The 21,454-nt window shown below is 45.5% G+C and overlaps 1 protein-coding gene across 5 annotated transcripts in view; it reads left to right on the forward strand.

Annotated features, from left to right (window-relative positions):
• LOC110489414 (trafficking protein particle complex subunit 9) overlaps positions 1-21,454 on the forward strand; it is a 288,194-nt gene that overhangs the window by 164,498 nt on the left and 102,242 nt on the right. For all 5 annotated transcript variants that reach the window (XR_005041280.1, XM_036970672.1, XM_036970674.1 and 2 more), the window contains one exon: positions 8,927-9,037. Coding sequence is in view for 4 of the 5 variants with exons in the window: in XM_036970672.1 (XP_036826567.1) it covers positions 8,927-9,037 (111 nt within the window). In the remaining variant the exon portion in view is untranslated. The remainder of the gene's footprint in view (positions 1-8,926; positions 9,038-21,454) is intronic.

Here is a 21,454-nt window from a genome sequence, read left to right on the forward strand (position 1 = left end):
TACCGCTCAGGAAGGAGACGCGTTCTGTCTCCTACAGATCAACGTACTTTGGTGGAAAAGGTGGAAATCAATCCCAGAACAAGAACAAAGGATCTTGTGAAAATGCTGGAGGAAACAGGTACAAAAGTATCTATATCCACAGTAAAACGAGTCCTATATAGACATAACCTGAAAGGCAGCTCAGCAAGGAAGAAGCCACTGCTCCAAAACCGCCATAAAAAAGCCAGACTACGGTTTGCAACTGCACATGGGGACAAAGATCATACTTTTTGGAGAAATGTCCTCTGGTCTGATGAAACAAAAATGGAACTGTTTAGCCATAATGACCATCGTTATGTTTGGAGGAAAAAGGGGGAGGCTTGCAAGCCGTAGAGCACCATTCCAACACTGAAGAACGGGGGTGGCAGCATCATGTTGTGGGGGTGCTTTGCTGCAGGAGGGACTGGTGCACTTCACAAAATAGATGGTAACATAAGGAAGGAAAATGATGTGGATCAATCCTATAGAACATTTGTGGGCAGAACTGAAAAAGCGTGTGCGAGCAAGGAGGACTACAAACCGGGATTCAGTTACACCAGCTCTGTCAGGAGGAATGGGCCAAAATTCACCTCAACTTATTGTGGGAAGCTTGTGGAAAGCTACCCGAAACATTTGACCCAAGTTAAACAATTTAAAGGCAATGCTACCAAATACTAATTGAGTGTATGTAAACTTCTGACCCACTGGGAATGTGATGAAAGAAATAAAAAGCTGAAGTAAATCATTCACTCTTCTATTATTCTGACATTTCACATTCTTAAAATAATGTGGTAATGCTAGCTGACCTAAGACGGGGCATTTTTACTAGGATTAAATGTCAGGAATTGGGAAGAACTGAGTTTAAATGTATTTGGCTAAGGTTTATGTAAAGTTCTGACTTCAACTGTATGTGTTTATCACAGTACCAGGCAAAATGTTGGACACACCAACTCATTCCAGGGTTTTTCTTTATTTTTACTATTTTCTACATTGTAAAACAATAGTGAAGACATCAAAACTATGACATAGCCATCATCTTATAGTAACCAAAAAAGTGTCAAAATCAAAATATATTTAAGTTTCTTCAAAGTATGGCTACACTTTTTTGGTTTGATGACCGCTTTGCACATACTTGGCATTCTCTTAACCAATTTCACAATGGAATAGAATGGAATGCATTTCACCTGGAATGCATTTCATTTAACATGTGTGCCTTTTTAAAAAGTAAATTTGTGAAATTTCTTTCCTTAAAATGTTTGAGCCAATCAGTTGTGACAAGGTAGAGGTGGTATACAGAAGATGGCCCTTTTTGGTAAAAGACCAAGTCCATATTATGGCAAGAACAGCTCAAATAAGCAAAGAGAAATGACATTCCATCGTCCGGCTTCTTCAGCTGTGGGATCATCTGAGACCAGCCACCTGGACCGCTGATGAAACTGAGGAGTATTTGTCTGTAATAAAGCCTTTTTGTGGGGGGAAAGTCATTCGGATTGGCTGGGCCTGTCTCCCCAGTGGCTGGGCCTGTCTCCCCAGTGGCTGGGCCTGTCTCCCCAGTGGGTGGGCCTGTCTCCCCAGTGGGTGGGCCTGTCTCCCCAGTGGCTGGGCCTGTCTCCCCAGTGGCTGGGCCTGTCTCCCCAGTGGGTGGGCCTGTCTCCCCAGTGGGTGGGCCTGTCTCCCCAGTGGCTGGGCCTGTCTCCCCAGTGGGTGGGCCTGTCTCCCCAGTGGGTGGGCCTGTCTCCCCAGTGGGTGGGCCTGTCTCCCCAGTGGCTGGGCCTGTCTCCCCAGTGGGTGGGCCTGTCTCCCCAGTGGGTGGGCCTGTCTCCCCAGTGGGTGGGCCTGTCTCCCCAGTGGCTGGGCCTGTCTCCCCAGTGGGTGGGCCTGTCTCCCCAGTGGGTGGGCCTGTCTCCCCAGTGGCTGGGCCTGTCTCCCCAGTGGCTGGGCCTGTCTCCCCAGTGGCTGGGCCTGTCTCCCCAGTGGGTGGGCCTGTCTCCCCAGTGGGTGGGCCTGTCTCCCCAGTGGCTGGGCCTGTCTCCCCAGTGGGTGGGCCTGTCTCCCCAGTGGGTGGGCCTGTCTCCCAAGTTCCCATCGAGGCCCACCAATAGCTCCACCGCTGCACAATCATGTGAAATCCATAGATTAGGGCCTGATGAATGTATTTCATTTGACTTATTTCCTTATATGAACTGTACCTCAGTAAAATCGTTGAAAATGTTGCATGTTGCGTTTATATTTTTGTTCAGTGTGTATATGTAACACAGTCACATCTGAAATTATTGGCACCCTTGATAATGATGAGCAGTAAATGTTCTAAAATAAATCAAAATACTGAGGTAAAAAAAAATGTAACAAGTAATAACCAAATGTCAAGACCTAACATCCCTCCTCATGTGTTCTCCAATCGCATAAAACATTTTAGAAAATGGCTCAGTGTCGTCATTCTTGCAAGGGCAGGGTGCTATTGTATTGAAAACAGGGGTGCCAATAACTTTGACCAATATCTTTTTTAGATTTTTTTGTGTTACTTGTTGGACAAAATCTCTTTCTCTGAACGATTGTATTAGTATAAAGTTATGTTGGTTCTTTTTTTGCATGAAATATAGCTCAGTATTTGGATTCATTTTATACAGTCTTTTTTGCTCGTCTTTATAATGGGTGCCAATAATTATGACCTGACTATCTTTGTACCTCCCCACCTACAGTGGGGAGAACAAGTATTTGATACACTGCAGGTTTTCCCACTTACAAAGCATGTAGAGGTCTGTAATTTTTATCATAGGTACACTTCAACTGTGAGAGACTGAATCTAAAACAAAAATCCAGAAAATCACATTGTGTGATTTATAAGTAATTAATTTGCATTTTATTGCATGACATAAGTATTTGATACATCAGTAAAGCAGAACTTAATATTTGGTACAGAAACCTTTGTTTGCAATTACAGAGATCATACGTTTCCTGTAGTTCTTGACCAGGTTTGCACACACTGCAGCAGGGATTTTGGCCCACTCCTCCATACAGACCTTCTCCAGATCCTTCAGGTTTCGGGGCTGTCGCTGGGCAATATAGACTTTCAGCTCCCTCCAAAGATTTTCTATTGGGTTCAGGTCTGGAGACTGGCTAGGCCACTCCAGGACCTTGAGATGCTTCTTACGGAGCCACTCCTTAGTTAGCCCTGGCTGTGTGTTGTCATGCTGGAAGACCCAGCCACAACCCATCTTCAATGCTCTTACTGAGGGAAGGAGGTTGTTGGCCAAGATCTCGCGATACATGGCCCCATCCATCCTCCCCTCAACACGGTGCAGTCGTCCTGTCCCCTTTGCAGAAAACCATCCCCAAAGAATGATGTTTCCACCTCCATGCTTCACGGGTGGGATGGTGTTCTTGGGGTTGTACTCATCCTTCTTCCTCCAAACACAGCGAGTGGAGTTTAAACCAAAAAGCTCTATTTTTGTCTCATCAGACCACATTACCTTCTCCTGGACATGCGCTGGCTTGAGCAGGGGGACCTTGCGTGTGCTGCAGGATTTTAATCCATGACGGCGTAGTGTGTTACTAATGGTTTTCTTTGAGACTGTGGTCCCAGCTCTCTTCAGGTTATTGACCAGGTCCTGCCGTGTAGTTCTGGGCTGATCCCTCACCTCCCTCATGATCATTGATGCCCCACGAGGTGAGATTTTGCATGGAGCCCCAGGCCGAGTGTGATTGACCGTCATCTTGAACTTTTTTTTTTCTAATAATTGCGCCAACAGTTGTTGCCTTCTCACCAAGCTGCTTGCCTATTGTCCTGTAGCCCATCCCAGCCTTGTGTAGGTCTACAATTTTATTCCTGATGTCCTTACACAGCTCTCTGGTCTTGGCCATTGTGGAGAGGTTGGAGTCTGTTTGATTGAGTGTGTGGACAGGTGTCTTTTATACAGGTAACGAGTTCAAACAGGTGCAGTTAATACAGGTATTGAGTGGAGAACAGGAGGGCTTCTTAAATAAAAACTAACAGGTCTGTGAGAGCCGGAATTCTTACTGGTTGGTAGGTGATCAAATACTTATGTCATGCAATAAAATGCAAATTAATTACTTAAAAATAATACAATGTGATTTTCTGGATTTTTGTTTTAGATTCCGTCTCCCACAGTTGAAGTGTACCTATGATAACAATTACAGACCTCTACATGCCTTGTAAGTAGGAAAACCTGCAAAATCGGCAGTGTATCAAATACTTGTTCTCCCCACAGTATGTGTGAAATAGTCAATGATCCATTCATGGTAGAAACCTGTTGGAACCGTACCGGTACTGCATACAGCAGCTGGGCTCTGTTATCTGACATAATGTTCCATACTGTCAGACACACACGAGCACAAACACACGCACAGATGTTCCATGTTACCAGGACATGGTTCAGTCTTCAGTCTAAACCTGTTGTTAGTAGCCGAGCCTTCTATGTGCTCTGTTCCCCACAGACTCTCTCTCACACACACACACACACACACACACACACACACACACTCTAAAGATAGCAACACATTGGCAGCACTCTAAATCCAACCAGCCCAAGCCTAATTAAGCATATTTATTTGACGTGGGAGTGTATAGGAGGGCTGAGGGCGTATTGTCACATATTGTGCCAGAGGAGCCGCTGTGGAATCAGCACATATTGATTGTGGATCCTGTGGATTGACCAGCCATTGAGCTGCTTCTCCTCTTCTCCTCCTCTTTTCTATCCTGTGGTGATGGCAGCCATTTTGACCACTACCACACCTCAAAGTCAGACACCAACCTACACAGTACTAGGCTAGCTAAGCCACCTGTGTGTTGCTGTTTCAGATGAGACTCTGAATAACAATAAGCTAGCTGTAGGAGTGACAGAAGTGGTCTCATCCATAGTCTCAGGGTTTGCAGGCTGTGGATTTGTTTGGGGAGACAGCCAGTCAGATGATTTGCATGTCCATCTGTTTAAAAGCTCATTTGGCTGTCAGTGGCGGCTCTAAGAAGTGATGAGCTACTGTGGACAGCCAGGTTTGGTGAATGGGTTGCCAAGTTTGGTAAGTTATTCTTCTCCGACGGGATGGGAGGCCTCTCCACCAATCATTAACGGTGAATGGCTGATCTCACGGCTCATTCGTCAGCGTGACATAGCGCTGTCCAGAAATGGGAGACATTCGTTATCTGGTGGTGTTTGTGGGAGGGTGGAGGGTGTTTGCGTGTGAACACACGTTACATAACGAAAACACATTAAGGAGCCCTGTCCATTCATGCCTGTCCTAACATCACAACATCAAAGGTATTAGTCCTTTCATCAGGGACAGTTTCCTAGCTTTTCTAGGTGTATTGCTCCTCTCCTCTCCAGCCTGTCTCGATCTGTTTCTACTCTCCAGCCTGTCTCGATCTGTTTCTACTCTCCAGCCTGTCTCGATCTGTTTCTACTCTCCAGCCTGTCTCGATCTGTTTCTACTCTCCAGCCTGTCTCGATCTGTTTCTCCTCTTAAGCCTGTCTTTCTCTGTCTGTTTCTCCTCTCCAGCCTGTCTCGATCTGTTTCTACTCTCCAGCCTGTCTCGATCTGTTTCTACTCTCCAGCCTGTCTCGATCTGTTTCTACTCTCCAGCCTGTCTCAATCTGTTTCTCCTCTCCAACCTGTCTCGATCTGTTTTTCCTCTCCAGCCTGTCTCTCTGTCTGTTTCTCCTCTCCAGCCTGTCTCGATCTGTTTCTCCTCTCCAGCCTCTTTCTCTGTCTGTTTCTCCTCTCCAGCCTGTTTCTCCTCTCCAGCCTGTCTCAATCTGTTTCTCCTCTCCAACCTGTCTCGATCTGTTTCTCCTCTCCAGCCTCTTTCTCTGTCTGTTTCTCCTCTCCAGCCTGTCTTTCTCTGTCTGTTTCTCCTCCCCAGCCTGTCTTTCTCTGTCTGTTTCTCCTCTCCAGCCTGTCTCGATCTGTTTCTCCTCTCCAGCCTCTTTCTCTGTCTGTTTCTCCTCTCCAGCCTGTTTCTCCTCTCCACCCTGTCTCAATCTGTTTCTCCTCTCCAACCTGTCTCGATCTGTTTCTCCTCTCCAGCCTGTCTCTCTCTGTCTGTTTCTCCTCTCCAGCCTGTCTCAATCTGTTTCTCCTCTCCAGCCTCTTTCTCTGTCTGTTTCTCCTCTCCAGCCTGTCTTTCTCTGTCTGTTTCTCCTCTCCAGCCTGTCTTTCTCTGTCTGTTTCTCCTCTCCAGCCTGTCTCGATCTGTTTCTCCTCTCCAGCCTGTCTTTCTCTGTCTGTTTCTCCTCCAGCCTGTCTCGATCTGTTTCTCCTCTCCAGCCTGTCTTTCTCTGTCTGTTTCTCCTCCAGCCTGTCTCGGTCTGTTTCTCCTCTCCAGCCTGTCTTGATCTTTCTTTTCTCCAGCCTGTCTTTCTCTGTCTGTTTCTCCTCTCCAGCCTGTCTCGATCTGTTTCTCCTCTTCAGCCTGTCTTTCTCTGTCTGTTTCTCCTTTCCAGCCTGTCTTTCTCTGTCTGTTTCTCCTCTCCAGCCTGTCTCTCCCTGTCTGTTTCTCCTCTCCAGCCTGTCTCTCTCTGTCTGTTTCTCCTCTCCAGCCTGTCTCGATCTGTTTCTCCTCTCCAGCCTGTCTCGATCTGTTTCTCCTCTCCAGCCTGTCTCGATCTGTTTCTCCTCTCCAGCCTGTCTCAATCTGTTTCTCCTCTCCAGCCTGTCTTTCTCTGTCTGTTTCTCCTCTCCAGCCTGTCTCTCTGTCTGTTTCTCCTCTCCAGCTTGTCTCAATCTGTTTCTCCTCTCCAGCCTGTCTGTCTGTTTCTCCCCCCCGTCCAGCCTGTCTCTGCCATTCTCCTTTTCTTGTTTTTCCACACACAGGTAAAATACATAATTCCTTGGAAAAATAAATAGTTTTAAGAATGCTCCTCTATTTTCTCTGAAATTAGATTAGTGTACACTGAGTGTACAAAACATTTAGAACACCTTCCTAATATTGAGTTGTATTCCCCCCGTTTCGCCCTCAGAACAACTGCAATTCTTTGGGGCATGGAGTCTACAAGGTGTTGCAAGCATTCCACGGAGAAGCTGGCCCATGTTGACTCCAATGCTTCCCACAGTTGTGTGAAGTTGGCTGGATGTCCTTTGGGAGGTGGACTATTCTTGATACACACAGGAAACTGTTGAGCGTTAAAAAAACAGCAGCGTTGCAGTTCTTGACACACTCAAACCGGTGTGCCTGGCACCAAATAGCATACCCCTTTCAAAGGCACTGAAATGTTTTGTCCAGCCTATTCACCCTCACAATCCAGGTCTCTATTGTCTCGAGGCTTTTTTTTAACTGGTTTTCTCCTGAAGTGGATTTAACAGGAGACATCAATAAGGGATCCTTAGCTTTCACCTGGACTCACCTGGTCAGTCTGTCATGGAAAGAGCATGTTTGTGCACTCAGTGTATGTACTGTAGTCCATTGTGCAGACGGAGTTACTCAAAACGCAACTGATCTCAAAAATCTATTCTATCACCCATGTACTGTAGGCAAGGTGTAGGAAGACTGGCTCACCTACTTTCCAGACCACAAACCTGCAAAGGACCACTTTACCCTCGGCTGTCCCTTTAAACTGCTTCCCTCCCTCCTCTTAGAGAGAGACACCGTGTCCTCAGCCCTTCCACTCTACTTTTGTCCTCCTCTTAGAGAGAGAGACACCATGTCCTCAGCCCTTCCACTCTACTTTTGTCCTCTTAGAGAGAGAGACACCATGTCCTCAGCCCTTCCACTCTACTTTTGTCCTCTTAGAGAGAGAGACACCATGTCCTCAGCCCTTCCACTCTACTTTTGTCCTCCTCTTAGAGAGAGACACCATGTCCTCAGCCCTTCCACTCTACTTTTGTCCTCCTCTTAGAGAGAGACACCATGTCCTCAGCCCTTCCACTCTACTTTTGTCCTCCTCTTAGAGAGAGACACCATGTCCTCAGCCCTTCCACTCTACTTTTGTCCTCCTCTTAGAGAGAGACACCATGTCCTCAGCCCTTCCACTCTACTTTTATCCTCCTCTTAGAGAGAGACACCATGTCCTCAGCCCTTCCACTCTACTTTTGTCCTCCTCTTAGAGAGACACCATGTCCTCAGCCCTTCCACTCTACTTTTGTCCTCCTCTTAAATCCCAGAGTTAATGGAGATTTCATCAGAGTTTGTCCCGGCCCCCTAATAAAGTGTCAGAGTAATTAAAATACCATATTTCTAGCAGGAGCGTCCATGCATCTCCAACTGTCTCTTTGTCTCTGCTGGAGGACATGATTAACCCAGTGAACGGTTGTACCAAAAGAGAGAGGGGGGGGGGGGGGGGGGGGGGGGGGACAACTGATTTATCCTCCCCACAGTTTAGCTGGACCATCAATCAGGAAGCACCGACACAGCAGCTTAGCCAATCAGGAGAGAGCGACATACTGTAGAACAGGGCTGTTAAAACGCTCACCACACCAGTAGCTTAATAGCGAAAACTATCAGAAAAGTCATCTGGGCGAAGTGTATAATGTTGCAACATCCACATCGCAGACGTTGGCTCTGTAGTCGGCGTAGAAACGTTTAAAAAGTGAACCTTTTCAACAAGTATCCAGCCGGGAGACTGACTGATATCCTCGGAGTTGCTAAGTGGACACTGAACTAACCTTTACATTTTTAATCTTCGGTATATCAGTAAATTCTGAATCAACTTAATATCAATTTAACAGTGTATTCTAGTGTTCTGTGTCTGTGTACAGTAGCTACTGTACTGGCTTGTGTGTTTGTGTTCTGTTTCTCTTTCCAATTTGAAGAGAGTAGGCATGACACTCGTTCACAGTTACACACTGGATGTTGTATTACTTCAAGTATTACTTCATTTCTCTCTCCCCCCCCAGTACCCATCATTTGTGTGTGGGTGTGTGTGTGGTTCTAACCCGGTTCTATCTTTCTCCCCAGAACCCGTCAGTGCCATCTGCTGCTGGACGTGTTCAACTCAACAGAACATGAGCTGATGGTCAGCGCCAACAACAACCAGGACCTGGTGCTGCACCCATCAGAGTGTCAGAGGTATGTGACCTTTAACCTGCCCATTCACAGGGAGCCAGTGGATAACAGTCCATTCCATGTATTAAATGTATACACATTGTGGGCCAGGTTTCTGGTTTGAACATGAGCCCGTAAATGAATGAACGTATATGAACACAAACTCAAATCCAACCAGTCAGAGTCATATGAGTGAACGATATACACTGAGTGTACAAAACATTAGGAATACATGCTCTTTGACTAGGTGAATCCAGGTGAAACCTATGATCCCTTAATGATGTCCCATATTGATGAGACATAGATTGTGTATGTGTGCCATTCAGAGGGTGAATGGGAAAGACAAAATATTTATGTGGATTTGAACGGGGTATGGTAGTAGGTGCCAGGCGCACCGGTTTGTGTCAAGAACTGCAGCGCTGCTGGGTTTTTCACGCTCAACAGTTTCCCGTGTGTATCAAGAATGGTTCACCACCCAAAGGACATCCAGCCAACTTGACACAATTGTGGGAAGCATTGGAGTCAACATGGGCCTGCAACCCTGTGGAATGGTTTCTGCACCCTGTGGAGTCCATGGCCTGGTGAATTGAGGCTGTTCTGGGGGCAAAAGGGGGGGGGGGGGGGGGGGTGCTGGATGTTTTGTACACTGTGTATACTGTGACCAAGCCCATGTTCTGTGTGTGTATCGTGTGACATATATAGCCTACATATAGCCTGCAGTGTGTCTTCTGTCTTCAGGTGCTTTAAACAGCGTTCTAATAGCCGTAGTTGGGTTAATGAGACTGTAATGGCTAAGTATGGATTCGTGCCGACGGGTCAACGCTGTCTTGTTGACCTAACCATGGTAGTTAGGTCCATTATTGACATCCCGCTCTGGGGTGTTTTACTGGGGGTCAATAACGACAGCCTCTGGAGCCGCCCTTTAAAGGGGTAGTACTCCCAAATGTTCAAAATGACATTGGTTTCCTTACCCTGTAAGAAGTCTATTGACAAGGTGAACTAACCAAATCACGGACTGCTGTCTTAATTTGGCCATAGGCTGCTTACAGGGTAAAGAAACCAATTCATAATTTTGTGATTTGGGTTAACTATGCCTTTAAAATCCTCCTTTACTAGGTAACCTAAACTTTCTAAATATGTCTATGGAGCTGCTCATGTCACTGGAGTTTAGTATGAGACGAGATTAATGTTGACTTTGAACACTAAGTGGGGGCTCAATCAGTAGCTAGCTGTATCTCTCAACACACATTCCTTCTGCATTGATGAAGACATGTCGGACATTTGTTTACAGTGAGAGCTGCTGTACGTCTTGACATGGGATTATTCCGACACTGTCGCTTCCTCTCCCTTTCTCTTCCCCCTCTCCATCTCTGAACCTCTCTCTCTGCCTCCGTTCCTCTCCTCTCTTCCCCCTCTCCGTCTCTGAACCTCTCTCTGCCTCCGTTCCTCTCCTCTCTTCCCCCTCTCCATCTCTGAACCTCTCTCTCTGCCTCCGTTCCTCTCCTCTCTTCCCCCTCTCCATCTCTGAACCTCTCTCTCTGCCTCCGTTCCTCTCCTCTCTTCCCCCTCTCCATCTCTGAACCTCTCTCTCTGCCTCCGTTCCTCTCCCTTTCTCTTCCCCCTCTCCATCTCTGAACCTCTCTCTCTGCCTCCGTTCCTCTCCCTTTCTCTTCCCCCTCTCCATCTCTGAACCTCTCTCTCTGCCTCCGTTCCTCTCCTCTCTTCCCCCTCTCCATCTCTGAACCTCTCTCTCTGCCTCCGTTCCTCTCCTCTCTTCCCGCTCTCCATCTCTGAACCTCTCTCTGCCTCCGTTCCTCTCCTCTCTTCCCCCTCTCCATCTCTGAACCTCTCTCTCTGCCTCCGTTCCTCTCCCTTTCTCTTCCCCCTCTCCATCTCTGAACCTCTCTCTCTGCCTCCGTTCCTCTCCTCTCTTCCCCCTCTCCATCTCTGAACCTCTCTCTGCCTCCGTTCCTCTCCTCTCCTCCCCCTCTCCATCTCTGAACCTCTCTCTGCCTCCGTTCCGTTCCTCTCCTCTCCTCCCCCTCTCCATCTCTGAACCTCTCTCTGCCTCCGTTCCTCTCCTCTCTTCCCCCTCTCCATCTCTGAACCTCTCTCTGCCTCCGTTCCTCTCCTCTCTTCCCCCTCTCCATCTCTGAACCTCTCTCTCTGCCTCCGTTCCTCTCCTTTCTTCCCCCTCTCCATCTCTGAACCTCTCTCTGCCTCCGTTCCTCTCCTCTCTTCCCCCTCTCCATCTCTGAACCTCTCTCTGCCTCCGTTCCTCTCCTCTCTTCCCCCTCTCCATCTCTGAACCTCTCTCTCTGCCTCCGTTCCTCTCCTCTCTTCCCCCTCTCCATCTCTGAACCTCTCTCTGCCTCCATTCCTCTCCCTTTCTCTTCCCCCTCTCCATCTCTGAACCTCTCTCTCTGCCTCCGTTCCTCTCCTCTCTTCCCCCTCTCCATCTCTGAACCTCTCTCTCTGCCTCCGTTCCTCTCCTCTCTTCCCCCTCTCCATCTCTGAACCTCTCTCTCTGCCTCCGTTCCTCTCCTCTCTTCCGCACACTGCTTGTTATTCCTCTGAACGAGTTACGACTCCTGTCACAGCTATGCTATGAATGCGTGTGTGGGGAGTGTGCGTGTACACCGTGTGACCCACAAGCCTTACTCTACAGGAGAGGAATGTTATCTTACAGCCTGCATCTGAGACAACACAGGGTGGTGTGGGGTTGTTCCTTACTCTACAGGAGAGGAATGTTCTCTTACAGCCTGCATCTGAGACAACACAGGGTGGTGTGGGGTTGTTCCTTACTCTACAGGAGAGGAATGTTCTCTTACAGCCTGCATCTGAGACAACACAGGGTGGTGTGGGGTTGTTCCTTACTCTACAGGAGAGGAATGTTCTCTTACGGCCTGCATCTGAGACAACACAGGGTGGTGTGGGGTTGAGGGAGGTCTCCTAGCTTTTCCAGGAAAGTGACAGTAAGACTTTGGACCGCCCTGTTCTCCTGTCTATGGTAACACGTTAGGAATGAGGAACCCACTGCCTTCGGAGAGGTCTTGTCAAGAGGTCGGGCTTTCTTTTCAAGACTTTTAATTCAAAGTGTGCATGTGAGCCGGTTACAGGCAGGTCAGCAGTTCATTTTTAATCGCTGGTATTACAGCCGCAGTGGAGACACAGCTCTGAATCCTGCCTGAGCTTCCATACATTAGAACAGGAAAACACTCCAGTGACCTGAAGCCCTGGTTTCTATAATATATGTGTGCGGCTGCTCGTGTGTGTGTGTGTGCGCGGCTGCTCGCGTGCGAGTTCATCGAAGAAGGAAAGAGGTCTGGTTCACTTCATCTTCTCCCATCTTCCAACGCTCAGCCTTCCAGATCTTTACCATTCGTTCCTGTTCATTACAGCTGAAAGACAGATGAGAGGTGCAGGAGATATGAATGAAAATGGCCCCTCTGATGTTTGGAAGCCCTAGAAAGCTCAAACACCGACCTCTGTCAGCCTCTTCAACCAAAGCCTCTTTTGTCTCTCTTTCTCTTTGTGTATGAGCACCATGGGGAAAAGGGAGAATAGAGAGAGAAGGACTTGTCTATTGTAGTTTGGTTGTTTTGTCTTGATTTGAATGGGCAGCCACAATGTTATTCATGACTTTAATGAAATTCACAGCATGAGATCTCAAGGGATCATAACCCACAGTTAAAATGAAACACCTTTATGCAGACCTGAATAAAGGTAAATAAACCAATGTGACGTTCTTGTCGATGAAATACACGTTGCCAGTTTATTAGGTACACCTTCTAGTACCGGGTCGGACCCCCCCTTTGCCTCCAGAACAGCCTGAAGTCTTCGGGGGCATGGACATGTTGCTCAATTGGTATCAAGGGACCTAACATGTGCCAGGAAAACATCCCCACACCGCCACCACCCTGTACCGTTGACACCAGGCAAGGATATGGCCATGGACTCATGCTGCTTACGCCAAATCCTGACTCTGCCATCTGCATGACGCAACGGGAACCGGGATTCGTCGGACCAGGCAATGTTTTTCCACTCCTCAGTTGTCCATTGTTGGTGATGGCGTGCCTGCTGGAGCCGCTTCTTCTTGTTTGTATCTGATAGGAGTGGAACCCGGTATGGTCGTCTGCCGCTTGAGCCCATCCGTGACGATGACCAACGAGTTGTGGGTTCTGAGATCCTGTTGGGCAGGATTGTGGCCCTTCTCTTAGCTTGCACGACTCTTGCCATTCTCCTTCGACCTCTCTCACCAACGAGCTGTTTTCGTCCACAGGACTGCCGCTGACTGGATGTGTTTTGTTTGTCACACCATTCTCTGTAAACGCTAGACACTGTCATGCATGAATAGCCTAGGAGGCCACACATTTCTAACGTACTGGAAGCAGCACAACTAACTCTCACAATCATACTGTGCTCATTCGCTTAGGTCACTCATTTTGTCAATTCAAACGTTCAATCAAACAGTAACTGAATACCTCGATTACTGTCTGCCTGCTTTATATAGCAAGCCACGTCCACGTGACTCACTGTCTGTAGGAGTGAACCATTCTTGTGAACGCGGTGGTGTACCTAATAAACTGGCCACTGAGCGCTTCCAAACCAACTACTACAAGAAACGTGTGCCCTAGGCCTAAAGAAGCCCTAATTCTAATGAATCTGGAGAAGAAGAGCCAACAGCCATTGTTGGTTGTTGAACTCCATACTGACTTCCTAGAGTGTGTGTGCGTGCGTGCGTGCTGTGACGTGTGTTTGTGTGCATGTGCAGGTGCCGTGTGTGAGTTGAGCCCCTGAAGTATCAGTTTAATCTGTAACTGACTGCCAGACAGAAAAGATCCCTGAGGGGCTTCTTTTTATATCTCTGTCTCTTCTGTGTGAACAAAAGCTCAGGGTGAACGTCCTTCACTGGAGTATCTCATGATAGTCTCCATAATATCCTTTAAGGTTTTTTTGCTCCATTCATCCTGCAGACTGCTGTTATTTCCTGCATGGCCTGAAACCGCTGTCTGAATCACAGGTCTTTCCTGAGGTTTTGTTCTTTCAGCGCTGTAGTGGTGGCCCATTGAGTTGCTCGGTCTGTTTACAGACATGGATGATGGAGAACTTTGAAACAACATCCCATAGCACAGCCATCTGAAATGAATCTTTCCACACTTACTGCCTGATGACATTTACACTCAGGGCCCCCATTCCAGCATTGGGGAACATCCTGTTCCCCCCTCCTTCCTTATTTCCTGCAATTCTACACATCTTGTCTTGGGGTGCAAAGAAAATATTGCAGTTTTAAAGCTCATTTTCTTGAAACTCTATACATGGGGCGGCAGGTAGCGTAATGGTTATAGCGTTGGGCCAGTACCTTGTTGTGGCAAGGTAGTGGTGGTATACAGAAGATAGCCCTATTTGGTAAAAGACCAAGTCCATATTATGGCAGGAACAGCTCAAATAAGCAAAGAGAAACAACAGTCCATCATTAATGTAAGACATGAGGTTCAGTCAATCTGGAAAATGTCAAGATCTTTGAAAGTTTCTTCAAGTGCAGTCGCAAAAACCGTCATGCATTATGATGAAACTGGCTCTCGTGAGGACCGCCGGACCAAGAGTTAACTCTGCTGCAGAGGACAAGTTCATTAGAGTTAACCGCACCTCAGATTGCAGCCCAAATAAATGCTTCACAGAGTTCAAGTACCAGACAAATCTCAACATCAACTGTTCAGAGGAGACTGCGTAAATTAGGCCTTCATGGTCGAATTGCTGTTAAGAAACCACTCCTAAAGGACACCAATAAGAAGAGACTTGTTTGGGCCAAGCAACACGACCAACAAACATTAGACTGGTGGAACTCCTTTGGTCTGACGATTCCAAATGTGAGATTTGGTTCAGCTTAATATTGTGGAAAGAATGTTGCTTCCATCAATGTAATTGTCTGCATCATTTCCAATCCCCCAAATATTTTTGTTGGTAAATATTTATATATACATACACACATGCATATATATACATACACATACCTATATCTTGTTATTAGTCCCACCCCTCAGCTCCATTCAACCCCTCCCATATATCTCTCAACATCATCCATTTTGGATTTCTATTTGCCATATATTTTTCAACTTTTATTTTATTTATTTTTATTTCATCTTTATTTAACCAGGTAGGCTAGTTGAGAACAAGTTCTCATTTACAACTGCGACCTGGCCAAGATAAAGCGTAGCAATTCGACACATACAACAACACAGAGTTACACATGGAGTAAACAAAACAAAACAAAATAAAAACAAAACAAAATAAAACAATAGTCTCTATACAGTGAGTGCAAATGAGGTAAGATAAGGGAGTTAAGGCAATAAATAGGCCATGGTGGTGAAGTAATTACAATATACCAATTAGACACTGGAATGGTAGATGTGCAGAAGATGAATATGCAAGTAGAGATACTGGGATGCAAAGGAGCAAGTTAAATAAATAAATACTGTATGGGGATGAGGTAGGTAGATGGATGGGCTGTTTACAGATGGGCTATGTACAGGTGCAGTGATCTGTGAGCTGCTCTGACAGCTGGTGCTTAAAGCTAGTCTCCAGCTTCAGAGATTTTTGCAGTTCGTTCCAGTCATTGGCAGCAGGGAACTGGAAGGAAAGACGACCAAAGGGGGAATTGGTTTTGGGGGTCACCAGTGAGATATACCTGCTGGAGCGCCTGCTACGAGTGGGTGCTGCTATGGTGAACAGTGAGCTGAGATAAGGCGGGGCTTTACCTAGCAGAGACTTGTAGATAACCTGTAGCCAGTGGGTTTGGCGACGAATATGAAGCGATGGCCAACCAACGAGAGCGTACAGGTCGCAATGGTGAGTAGTGTATGGGGCTTTGGTGACAAAACGGATGGCACTGTGATAGACTGCATCCAGTTTGTTGAGTAGAGTGTTGGAGGCTATTTTATAGATAATCACCGAAGTCGAGGATCGGTAGGATGTGCTGTGCGGTGATGCTTCACAAAAGTATTGAACATTTCTATTTCCATAGCTTCTACAGATTGTAAATTAAAAATAACCATTTTTTCTAAAATAATTATTATATTATTGATTGATTGACTATGGCTTTTCAAATCACCCAGTATTGCTATCTGCAGCGTTAGTTCTAGGCAAATGTTGCAATTCTTCAGCCATTCCCGGACCTGTGACCAAAAACGAGCTACATATGGAAAATACCAAAATAAATTATCTAATGACTCTGCCTCCTACAACAGAATCTGCAGAGCTGGGAAGACTGTATCCCCCATATATATAACATTCTATTGGTTGCAAGAATTTTGTATAGTAATTTAAATTGAAAAATTTGAAGATTTGAATCCGGTGTTGTTTTGTGTATCAATTCCTTAACCATGTGCCATGGAATGGGTACATCGAAAATCTTTTCCCAACTATTTTGGATTTATATGGCACAGCTGTCAGTTTTTTGGTCCTTAAATAAAATTGGTATATATTTTTATTTATCACACTTTTCTTTAACCATTTACAGTGGGGCAAAAAAGTTTTTAGTCAGCCACCAATTGTGCAAGTTCTCCCACTTAAAAAGATGAGAGGCCTGTAATTTTCATCATAGGTACACTTCAACTATGACAGACAAAATGGAAAATATGATGGCAAGTTCAACAGCACAGTGACTCCGATTAATTATTAATTGTACACCTCCTCCCTGTAACAACTTGATAGGCCATTCTAAACAACACTGAGTCTGTGTATTGGTAATAGCCCCCTCATTACCTAAGAGGTTCTGATGGAGTGCCCTGTCTGCATATTGACAAAGGATGTGTCTCAAATGGCACCCTATTCCCTATGTAGTGCCCAATGCTGCATGCACATTTCGCCATACATTCTCCCATCTGTCAGTGCAGTAGAACTGGCACACATCCTAGCCAAAAGACCTCCGGATGTAGCATCCAGATGCCTTCTAATAGGGATCTGTATACATCCAACATCAAAGGATATGATGTTGCAGGTGATGCCCAGGGTGCTGCTGATCATGGAGGCCTGGGCGTGAAGCCTCTCCTCCTCCAGTAGTTTGGGGTTGGTGTAGTGCACGGCTTCCTGGTCCGGCTGGGGCAACGTGTGAAAGTCGAACTTAGCCACCTGGATCGCCATCCTAGAGGGGAGGGAGAGAGAAGAGCGAAGGTTAGACACAGGAGACAGAGACTTGGGTACAAAAAAATTCTAATGTTAACCTGTATAAATAAAGGTAAATTTTTTCTCATTGAGATAACATCTCTTTTCCAAGAGAGACCTGGTCCAATAGCATCAGGGGGAACAATGTTTCAGACAAAACAACTTACATACACTAACACAACAGTAAACAAAACTATAAACACACATACAGTACAACAAAAACATTTTACATTAAAACTACAAAAGTCTTGACTAAAAACGGTGGCCTGAAAACAATTACAGTCTTCTATGATATATTCATTGATCAAGTGTTTAAACTCCACCAACGAAACTAGATCATCAAATTTTAAAATGTTCAGGAGAGAATTCCAGGACCACGGTGCTAAGTACAGTGGGGCAAAAAAGGTTTTAGTCAGCCACCAATTGTGCAAGTTCTCCCACTTAAAAAGATGAGAGAGGCCTGTAATTTTCATCGTAGGTACACTTCAACTATGACAGACAAAATGAGAAAAAAAATCCAGAAAATCACATTGTAGGATTTTTAATGAATTTATTTGCAAATTATGGTGGAAAATAAGTATTTGGTCACCTACAAACAAGCAAGATTTCTGGCTCTCACAGACCTGTAACTTCTTCTTTAAGAGGCTCCTCTGTCCTCAACTCGTTACCTGTATTAATGGCACCTGTTTGAACTTGTTATCAGTATAAAAGACAGCTGTCCACAACCTCAAACAGTCACACTCCAAACTCCATTATGGCCAGAAACAAAATTGTAGACCTGCACCAGGCTGGGAAGACTGAATCTGCAATAGGTAAGCAGCTTGGTTTGAAGAAATAAACTGTGGGAGCAATTATTAGGAAATGGAAGACATACAAGACCACTGATAATCTCCCTCGATCTGGGGCTCCAAGCAAGATCTCACCCTGTGGGGTCAAAATGATCACAAGAACGGTGAGCACAAATCCCAGAACCACACGGGGGGACCTAGTGAATGACCTGCAGAGAGCTGGGACCAAAATAACAAAGCCTACCATCAGTAACACACTACGCCGCCAGGGACTCAAATCCTGCAGTGCCAGACGTGTCCCCCTGCTTAATAAGCCAGTACATGTCCAGGCCCGTCTGAAGTTTGCTAGAGAGCATTTGGATGATCCAGAAGAAGATTGGGAGAATGTCATATGTTCAGATGAAACCAAAATAGAACTGTTTGGGAAAAACTCAACTCGTTGTGTTTGGAGGACAAAGAATGCTGGGTTGCATCCAAAGAACACCGTACCTACTGTGAAGCATGGTGGTGGAAACATCATGCTTTGGGGCTGTTTTTCTGCAAAGGGACCAGGACGACTGATCCGTGTAAATGAAAGAATGAATGGGGCCATGTATCGTGAGATTTTGAGTGAAAACCTCCTTCCATCAGCAAGGGCATTGAAGATGAAACGTGGCTGGGTCTTTCAGCATGACAATGATCCCAAACACACCGCCCGGGCAACGAAGGAGTGGCTTCGTAAGAAGCATTTCAAGGTCCTGGAGTGGCCTAGCCAGTCTCCAGATCTCAACCCCATAGAAAATCTCTGGAGGGAGTTGAAAGTCCGTGTTTCCCAGCAACAGCCCCAAAACATCACTGCTCTAGAGGAGATCTGCATGCAGGAATGTGCCAAAATACCAGCAACAGTGTGTGAAAATCTTGTGAAGACTTACAGAAAAGATTGCCATTGTATATAACAAAGTATTGAGAAACTTTTGTTATTGACCAAATACTTATTTTCCACCATAATTTGCAAATAGATTAATTAAAAATCCTAAAATGTGATTTTCTGGATTTTATTTCTCATTTTGTCCCTCATAGCTGAAGTGTACCTATGATGAAAATTACAGGCCTCTCTCATCATTTTAAGTGAGAGAACTTACACAATTGGTGGCTGACTAAATACGTTTTTGCCCCACTGTATTTTAAGAATCCTATTTCTTATTTTTCATGATTAGCTATTAATATTTGTAGTAATGTAGGCAATGTATGAAAAGGATTTTACTTCTCACCAGTCTCGCCATTATCAAAATTACATTATTACAAGCAATTATTATATTAGCAAACAATTGTTGTGAATCAGCCTCTATTGTCCCTAACATCTTTTACTCCATCGCAACAGTTGTGAGATACACACTGTCTACACTATTAATCTACAATGTAGGAAATAGTAAACCTAAAGAAAAAGTCTTGAATGAGTAGGTGTGTCCATACTTTTGACTGGTACTGTATATTTATTTTATTGGAATGGGACCCTCATGCCGACCCCTCGGAGCCCGCCCAACAGTTTGGGAACCACTGGTTTAAAAGACACTAGGCTAGTTTGCAAATGTAATATTATCAGCCTATGTTTTAGCCTTTTTTCTTTACAGACATGAACGTTTTGCCAGCATGTGCTTCCTATAACCATTATCGATTTTCTTCCACGCATGGGATGGTGGCCCGCATATGTTCTGTATCATCCAGTAGCTTCTTCTGGCCGACACACCCCTCTCAGAGGTGTTTCCTCTGTGACAGAGATGAGACCTGATTGTTCTCCGAGGTTCACTTCCTACGAGGGAAGGTTCTCTTAACACCCAGGGTCGAAACACCTCAGTGATGCTGGGTGAATTTGCTGTGAGGAGAAATGTTATTTTTTTCCTAAACATGTTTAGTTTGGGTCCATCTGGGGACGCACATTCATTATGGACATGTAATGGTATTTTTTTATAGATGACTCACCCCTCCCTAACTAGCTCCCTTAAGGACAAGAAATGGCTTAAGGAATGGGTTTAGTTATGGGAACATCTAGATCCCTGCTCACTCACCCATATTGCGAGAGAGCATCAAAATGTAAGTTTAGTATAGGTGCTGTAATAGCAAAACACATTAAAGGGACATTTCCAAATGTTTCAACTTCATAGTCCAACGTCTCCAGCACCACCCCAACATCAACATGGGAAAATTAGGCATTTCTATGTTGTTATAGTAAAAAAAGAGAAAGGTAAGTGCTTCCAATGACATCATCAACCAATTAGTAGGCAATGCCTACTCTATTGGTCAAAATCGCACGAGGCACACCGATGAGGTCATCGGAAGCACTTATCGTCCTCTATATTTTTACTACAAAACATAGAAATGCACTATTGTCACATATGTTCATGCTGGGGTGGTGCTGGAGATGATGAATATGAAGTTGAAAAATTGTGAAGTTTCCGTTTAAGAATCATATATTTTTGTTTTGGCTTCTGAACCTTCTAAACAGTCTGTTAGTTTACCCTCAGGGCCAGGCAACATATATGTTTGTTTTGGCTTCTGAACCTTCTAAACCGTCTGTTAGTTTACCCTCAGGGCCAGGCAACATATATGTTTGTTTTGGCTTCTGAACCTTCTAAACAGTCTGTTAGTTTACCCTCAGGGCCAGGCAACATATATGTTTGTTTTGGCTTCTGAACCTTCTAAACAGTCTGTTAGTTTACCCTCAGGGCCAGGCAACATATATGTTTGTTTTGGCTTCTGAACCTTCTAAACAGTCTGTTAGTTTACCCTCAGGGCCAGGCAACATATATTTTTGTTTTGGCTTCTGAACCTTCTGAACCTTCTAAACAGTCTGTTAGTTTACCCTCAGGGCCAGGCAACATATATTTTTAACACTAATCCCATTCATTCACAGCCATAATCTCATTTAGTTGAAACCATGACAGGGGTTTTATCTTTAGATCCTCCAAGCCACTAGATCATTTACTAATGAATCGAATAATTCACCAGATTCCAACATCGTACAGTATGTTCTCAGAGCTTTGTTTGTCTGCATTGAGAGAAACCCCGTGCTCTATACTGTCCCTCCCTGCAAACTCTGCATCGACTGAATTTAAATAGCATCTTGATCAATGCATTAGCAGATTCCTGCACTGAGGCATATCCATACTGTATATCCATACTGTAATTGTTCGTATAGATCTGTCTCTACAGCAGCCAATCCGATAGAAGTGTGTGCGTGTGTGTGTGCGTGCGTGTCAGAAAGAGCAGGACCGTTATTGATGGAGGTGTAGTCGGTGCTGAGGCTGTTGCTGGTAACCGGGGGTTACGGGGAGTCGGCCACATGCAGTCTATAAATAGCGTGTTGCTCTCGCCTGCCTCCGCACAGCCCGCCTCCGCACAGCCCGCCTCCGCACAGCCCACCTCCACTCTCAGCACATGAGCTCAAGCATGTGAGCTAAAAATAGAACTCTGGGCTCACAAACACTGTCACACCACACACACACACACACAC

Source organism: Oncorhynchus mykiss, chromosome 32, assembly GCF_013265735.2.
Source record: "Oncorhynchus mykiss isolate Arlee chromosome 32, USDA_OmykA_1.1, whole genome shotgun sequence".
In the NCBI taxonomy this organism is placed as follows: Eukaryota; Metazoa; Chordata; class Actinopteri; order Salmoniformes; family Salmonidae; genus Oncorhynchus; species Oncorhynchus mykiss.